General features: G+C 39.3%; 1 protein-coding gene across 2 annotated transcripts in view; it reads left to right on the forward strand.

The window, feature by feature from the left end:
• The window catches only part of SLC35D2 (solute carrier family 35 (UDP-GlcNAc/UDP-glucose transporter), member D2), a 57,018-nt gene that overhangs the window by 48,290 nt on the left and 1,153 nt on the right, over positions 1 to 7,575 (forward strand). For both annotated transcript variants that reach the window (XM_010836014.1, XM_010836016.1), the window contains 2 exons: positions 5,818 to 5,896; positions 7,007 to 7,089. In XM_010836014.1, coding sequence (XP_010834316.1) covers positions 5,818 to 5,896; positions 7,007 to 7,089 — 162 coding nt within the window. The remainder of the gene's footprint in view (positions 1 to 5,817; positions 5,897 to 7,006; positions 7,090 to 7,575) is intronic.

The following is a 7,575-nucleotide window of genomic DNA, read 5'->3' on the forward strand; positions in this document are numbered from 1 at the left end:
CTTGATTCCAGCTTGTGCTTCTTCCAGCCCAGCACATCTCATGATGTACTCTGCATATAAGTTAAATAAACAGGGTGACAATATACAGCCTTGATGTACTCCTTTTCCTATCTGGAACCAGTCTGTTGTTCCATGTCCAGTTCTAACTGTTGCTTCCTGACCTGCATACAGATTTCTCAAGAGGCAGGTCAGGTGGTCTGGTATTCCCATCTCTTTCTGAATTTTCCAGAGTTTATTGTGATCCACACAGTGAAAGGCTTTGGCATAGTCAATAAAGCAGAGATAGATGTTTTTCTGAAATTCTCTTGGTTTTTCCATGATCCAGTGGATGTTGGCAATTTGATCTCTGGTTCCTCTGCCTTTTTATTATTTCTTCTATTATGTGTACTTCATCTTCAGTCAGTTTTAAGTCTGAAACTGATTTAGAAGAAATCTATTTTTTCATGGTGCATTTTTCAGAATGCTGCTTTCTTACAGTTTCTCACTCAGAAGACACTGTGATCAGATCATTTCCTTCTTGGCAGTAATACAAACCTTTGTAAGCTTCTGAGCACATCCTTGGTTTTCAGAGCAGCTGGGACTGGGCTCGGACTGTCCCTTCGCTTTGGTTCAAGCTCAAGGAGCCACAGGATTAATGTGTGCACGTTCCAACCCTGACTCCAGAAAACTCTCTGTCAGTTTCTCTCTTATTTTCACTGCTTTCAAGTTTGCATTTCCAACTTGCTTTTTCTGACCACCCAACCTCTATCCAGAGTTGAAAATGTAATTTAAAAACTTTTTAACACTTTGAAAATGTACATTAAGAAGCCAACAGAATGATGAAAAGGGCAGATTTTTCTTTTGAGCTAGGGTTAAGGATTCAGCTTTAAGGAATGCTATTTGTAACCAAGAATTTGTAAATAAAGCTTATGATGAAATTGCATCAGGCAGGTAAACCGGATTGTGGCAGCCACGATAATTTAACACAGGCAAAGGTAAAATAAGACTGAAATTTAAGTAGACAAACTAGATTTTAAAAAGCTAGCTCTGCCGGTCTTTTTAATCTTGCCCAGAAGTGACAGGTTCTGGTTCGTTCACACCAGCAGCTGGCACCAGCCCCCAGGCCCTGGAGGCAATTATTTGACTCTGTTTCTGCCCCAATAGCAGCCTCTTTGATGGGCTTCCCTGGTGGCTGAGTCAGTAAAGGCCTAAATGTCCCTGTGTCCGCCTGCAACACAGGAGACACAGGTTTGATCCCTGGGTTGGGAAGATCCCCTGGAGGAGGGCATGGAAACCCACTCCAGTATTCTTGCCTGGAGAATCTCATGGACAGAGGAGCCTGGCAGGCTACAGTCCATAGGCTCGCACAGAGTCAGACACAACTGAAGCAACTGAGCATGCACACAGCAGCCTCTTTGATCTCACTGAAGCAGTAATATGTTCCTTAATAGAAATACAAGTGTATCTGTTTTCCCTGCTGACAGTATAAAGAATGTTCTATTCTTTGAAACTTCACTGATACTGCCAAGATGTAGGGTCCAAGACAAAACAATTCTGCTGGTTGCTTGGGCACTGGAGTGACAGAACCTTCAAAGAGTTTAGATATCCCCATCATTGCCCAACAAAGTACATCCTAGTGTGAACTCAATGCTCCAGGAAAATGGGCCATATTTATCCCATGGCTTTGGCTTCCTTGGCACACCACTGTGGTCTGGGGTAAGAGTGAGTTCTTACTAGAGCTGGGCAAGATGAGAGTACTTGAAGTTCTTTGAAATCTGGAATAAGAGAGTAATGTGCTTGGGTATCATTGTGATTGGTGGAAGGAGTGTGAAAGTGGCCTTTTATTACTCAAACATTTGTGTTGGATTTCTATATATGCTTGTACGTGGAATAGCAATCAACAACAAGATGTAAACAAGGCCATTTAGGTTCTGCTTGTGACTGCCAGGAGTGTGCCATCCAACTTTGGGTTAATCAGTTATTTTTTGTGTTATTTTTCAGAAACAGGAAGAAACCTTTGAGCAGGGGTTCTGGTCCAGGGGTTTCCACATGAGCACCTCCATCCCTCGGGGCCCTATAAACACCAGCTGGTATCTGTTGTCTGAATAAATGTATCTTGTATCTGTGCCATCATTTTTCAGATGTACACAGATGATAAGTGTGATTTTAAAAGTATGGAATGGCAGAAAGCTACTGAGAATTCAGCAGTGCTTTTAAATGTCTTTTCATTTTATTAATTCATAGATGCTAAAATCAAAACTATCATGTGAAGATTGACATTTTTGGTTTTAAAAGTGGTTTCCTTTGCACTGAGCTAATGGAGGATCTTTTAGTTCAGAATCTTGGTCTTAGCCAAAGGACTGTATAGGTCCTTTGCATATAGAAAACTATTATATTTCTTAGAAAATTTTAATATACTCCTTTGGGCCTAGTCATTTTATATAATAGTTACTCTCTCTGCCAACATTTGTTGGATCATAGAAAAAGCAAGAGAATTCTAGAAAAACATCTGCTTCACTGACTATCCTAAAGCCTTTCACTGTGTTGATCACAACAAACTGTGGAAAACTCTTAAAGAGATGGGAATACCAGACCACCTTATCTGTCTCCTGAGAAACCTGTATGCAGGTCAAGAAGGAACAGTTATAATTGGACATGGAACAACAGACTGGTTCCAAATTGGGAAAGGGGTACATCAAAGCTGAATATTGTCACCCTGCTCATTTAACTTCTATGCAGAGTACATCATGTGAAATGCTGGGCTGCATGAATCAGAAGTGGGAATCAAGATTGCCGGGAGAAAGATCAACAACCTCAGATATGCAGATGATACTGCTCTAATGGCAGAAAGCAAAGAGGAACTCTTTAAAGAGCCTCTTGATGAAGATGAAAGAGGAGAGTGAAAAGCTGTCTTAAAACTCAACATTCAGAAAACTAAGATCATGGCATCTGGTCCCATAACTTCATGGCAAATAGATGGGGAAACAATGGAAACAGAGACAGACTTTGTTTCCTTGGACTCCAAAATCACTGTGGATGGTGACTGCAGCCATGAAATGAAAAGACGCTTGCTCCATGGAAGAAAAGTTACGACAAACCTAGACAGTGTATTAGAAAGCAGAGATATCACTTTGGTGACAAAGGTCTGTCTAGTCAAAGCTATGGTTTTTCCAGTAGTCATATATGGATGTGAGAGTTGGACCATAAAGAAGGCTGAGTGCTGAAGAACTGATGCTTTTGAACTGTGGTGCTGGAGAAGATTCTTGAGAGTCCCTTGAACTGCAAGGAGATCAAACCAATCAATCCTAAAGGAAATAAACCCTGAATAGTCACTGGAAGGACTGATACTGAAGCTGAAGCTCCATTACTTTGGCCACCAGATATGAAGCTAGAAAAGGACCCTGATACTGGGGAAGATTGAGGGCAGGAGGAGAAGGGGGCGACAGGATGAGATGATTAGATGACATTACGGACTCAATGGACATGAGTTTGAGTAAACTTCGGGAGATAGTGAAAGACAGGGAAGCCTGGCGTGCTGCACTCCGTGGGGTCACAAGGAATCAGGCAGGACTTAACGACTGAACAACAGCAACAAAAGAAATGCAGCCTGTCTGTCTGTAGAAAGTGGCTGGTCCTGTATCAGACGCCATCTGGCACTTAGGAGAACTGCTGCTAATTCGGATTCCCCCAGGAGGCTGGAGACAGGGACTCCTCCCCTCACTCAGCCCAGCTGGTGGGTGAGTGTCCTGGTGGCCCACATTCATGGTAGATGGAAATTGGCCAAGGTGGTTTCACTAAAATTTGGAATGAAGAAAACATTGCACGTTTGGAACCCTGGATTAGGAAATTTAAACAAAACTGGAACATAAAGAACATCTTTGTTGTCTTGGGTATAACGCTGCGGTCCAGGTTAGGAAGCCTACAGGAAGCTTTACTGTGTCCTGGAAACTGGGTTGGGCCCCTCCCAGGAGTTGTGATTTCTGCTATTTTATTAGACTCTTAGCTCCTCCAGGGCAGATGCTGTGGCTTAGGTGCTCTTACTACCCAGGCCCAGAAAAGCAGGCAACAATCAACATTGGGTTGATTTTTTAATCTTTTTATTATGCATGCTTTGGATTATTTATAGCTGCCTGGGTCTATAAATTAATGTTGAATTTATTAAAACTGTAAAAAAAACTTGTATTTTCTTAAGCCAATTTATAAATACTCTTGCTTTATTTATAAAATTAGTAACTTTTGTATTAATATAAGAATACTTTCATTATTTGGTTAATGGTTTAAGTGAAGTTTAAGTGATTGAAATCTCCTAAACAACTTACTGTAAATCAGTCTCATAACTTAGTGAATTAAAAAAAAATTAAACATCTTAAATGTAATTTACAAATGTAATTTACCTGATATTTTCCTAGCAATTCCAAGGTGTTATGAAACCCTAGAGAAGCTGATGGGCCAGGTTGTTTTATAAACCTAGAAACTCTTTGAAATCTAGTAAACCAAACTTGGCAATGTGGTAAATCACCTTTTAAACATCAGAATACTGTGTACAGACTTAGATTTTTGTATTCTTTTCAAGTGAAAATTGCAAATTTAATATAGATTTCAGATACAAACAACAAAAGTCAAGATGTTGGATTCTCTCACTTGTAAAATTGTTGTAATTACCTTAATAACAAAGACATACATTATTCTGAAGATTACAAAATTTATTTGTAATTGAGTTTATTCCTTAACTTAGTATAAAAACTTGATATATATTATCTCTAATATTTTTTCTCTATCATTCCTGGTAATGAACATATTCAGGCCAAAAACAGTTATTGTGTTGCATATTAGTGATCTAGATTCTATTGTTAACAATCAGAAATTTGGACCTGGACCTGAAACTGGTAGGTACATTGCCCCAGGGGGAGTCTCCCTAATGCTTGGGGCCTGAGCCCTTTCTTAGAGTACAGTTCCCAAGCTAGGATTTAGCTTTAAAATCCAACACATCTTATGTTCTCTGTATCTTTCCAGTTTCATTCTTAACCAGTTTTGATGGTAACCTCTTTCAACATTTAATCTCTGATTCCAGTGGATGAAATTTTGCACCCCACTTGGGTTACACCTAATTTTCTTTACTACTTGAATGAAATGAATGTATTTCTTTACTTTTGATTGGATTCTTCATTCTTTTCTGTGTATGTGAATATATATTTTCTTCTCTGATGCCTGGTCATGATTCTGTAATCATTTTGTTGGCCAGTGTCGGACATACTGGTCAATGCTGAATACCTGTTGAATTAACTTTGGTAGTAGAGTACAGGAGTATTTAGGCACGTGGAACCCATTATCTAAATCTTCTTAGTCCAAAGCTAGCAATCGTTCAGCAGCTTTCCCTGCTAACACCAGTGTTTCTCAAAACTAGCTGCATGTTATAATCATCCACAGATCTTTGATACAGCACGTGTCTGGGGCCCCACCTCAAACCAGATGAAGGAGACTGTCTGTCAGGCATCATGGTGTTAAAAGTGCATCAAGCGATTCTGATCCACAGAGAGGATTGAAAACCATTGTTGTAACATAGCTGTTAAGTGAAAGAGTTCAGATCATTTAAAAAAATCGTATTGTCTTTATGCCCTTTTTGTGGAAACACTGATGGGAAATGCACAGATAAAATGAAAAGGACACCTAAGGTAGAAAGTTTGGCTAATGCACGACTAGACCATTTTCCTGTAAAAAGTTGAAGTTAATAAGGAGGTGTTTTAAAATGTAGGTTTTAAAATCTTCATAGTATGTTTTTCTTTTTTATTTGTTTAAAACAGCTGACTCTCCACTCAGGTGTTTGCTTCCTTGTCCCAGGTTTCTGCTGATGTACTCCACAGTTTTGTGCAGCTACTACAATTCAGCCCTGACAACGGCGGTGGTTGGAGCCATCAAGGTAAGTGGTTGAAGCCTTGAAATAAACAACCAAATTGGGGGATTGACTGTTTGATTTTATTGTTGTTATTATCCATGGTATAGTAAGAATGGAGGCTTGTGATATTTTCAGCTATGGCTGGGTAATCCCTTCTTACATTTTCTAATCTTTTAATCCACAAGACAGAGGGAAGGCCTGCTAACTTAAAGGTTGTTGTTCTGTTGCTCAGTTGGGTCTGACTCTTTGCAACGCCATGGACTACAGCACACCAGGCTTCCCTCTCCTTCACTGTCTCCTGGAGTTTGCTCAAACTCATGTCCATTGAGTTGATGATGCTATCCAACCATCTCATCCTTTATAACTTTTAAACTGGGAATGGAAGGAAGGGATGGTATGGGAAAACCAAGTAAAATAGCTGAAAAAATTACAAATTTCTGCGACAAGATACAGAGTGATCTACATTTTGATTTTCTGGGAGAATACTGCTGACTAAGGGAATCCTGATGAAGAACTGTTTTCAGTCTAGATCTGCACACAGTTATAAGGTGATTAACGCTGGGATTGGTGTATATGCTGTGTGTGTACAGCATTTGAGTACACACACTAATGAATCAGAGGGTGAGGTATTCTAAATTCTGTTCTGCAGTTGCTTTGTGTTTCTGTTCACATGAGCTTCTATGATGAATAAGTGCTTCATCAGTAGACTTATCTTTTGGCTACCCAAAGACCATTGAGAATATATTGGACCGAGTACTGCTTAGAATTTGTCAGCTGTCTTAATCAGTTTACATTTAGGACTAATATGATTAAAATTCCCTACCCAGTGATGATAAAGAGATGAGATCTGAAAAGCTGATTACAACCCAACTCTTACATCTTTTTTCTGGTATAGTATGTGGAAGAAGGTATGGATGATGCAGTTCTGTGATTATAGTGTTATAGTTTACTTCATTTTCTTTATAAAGCCATATGTTATAGTTTTTATTCACATATTCAATATTCCATGAATTCCTATTATATGCAAATCTCTTTCAAAAGTAACTGAAATATTTTGTTTCAGATTTCACCATATATATGTGTTTTCCCCCCAAATCCTTTACTTCTAAGATCACTAATCCTCTCTTTTTGCAGAATGTATCCGTGGCCTACATTGGAATGTTAGTAGGTGGAGACTACATTTTCTCTGTGTTAAACTTTGTAGGGTTAAATATTTGGTAAGTGGGATTTTTAAATGAATTCATTTTAGTAACATGAATTTTAAAAGCCTGATTAATATGTTATAAGTGAAAGAATAGGAGGTGTTTTGATGTTACAATTCCTAGGATAAATTTTGCTTGAAATATTCAGTTCATCTCTTTATGACATACTTGCTCATGTGGTTCATGGGGATGTGTGTAATGAAAATTCAGAGTCGAGAGCTGAATTTAATTCATGTGTCCTCCTCACAGAAAAGACCCTACACGTGGCCTTCCTTTTGTGAATGGGCCTCACTAAATCTGTGCTCCATCAAAGCACATGTGTTAAAGATGTTGGGAGATACTTTTGAAAGGCATTTTGGGGTCTCAGAGGTAGGACACCATTTTAGGATAATCAGTTCAGTTCAGTCGCTCAGTCGTGTCCGACTCTTTGCAACCCCATGAATCGCAGCACTCCAGGCCTCCCTGTCCATCACCAACTCCCAGAGTTCACTCAGACTCACA

Source organism: Bison bison, unplaced genomic scaffold (assembly GCF_000754665.1).
Source record: "Bison bison bison isolate TAMUID 2011002044 unplaced genomic scaffold, Bison_UMD1.0 scf7180017864057, whole genome shotgun sequence".
In the NCBI taxonomy this organism is placed as follows: Eukaryota; Metazoa; Chordata; class Mammalia; order Artiodactyla; family Bovidae; genus Bison; species Bison bison.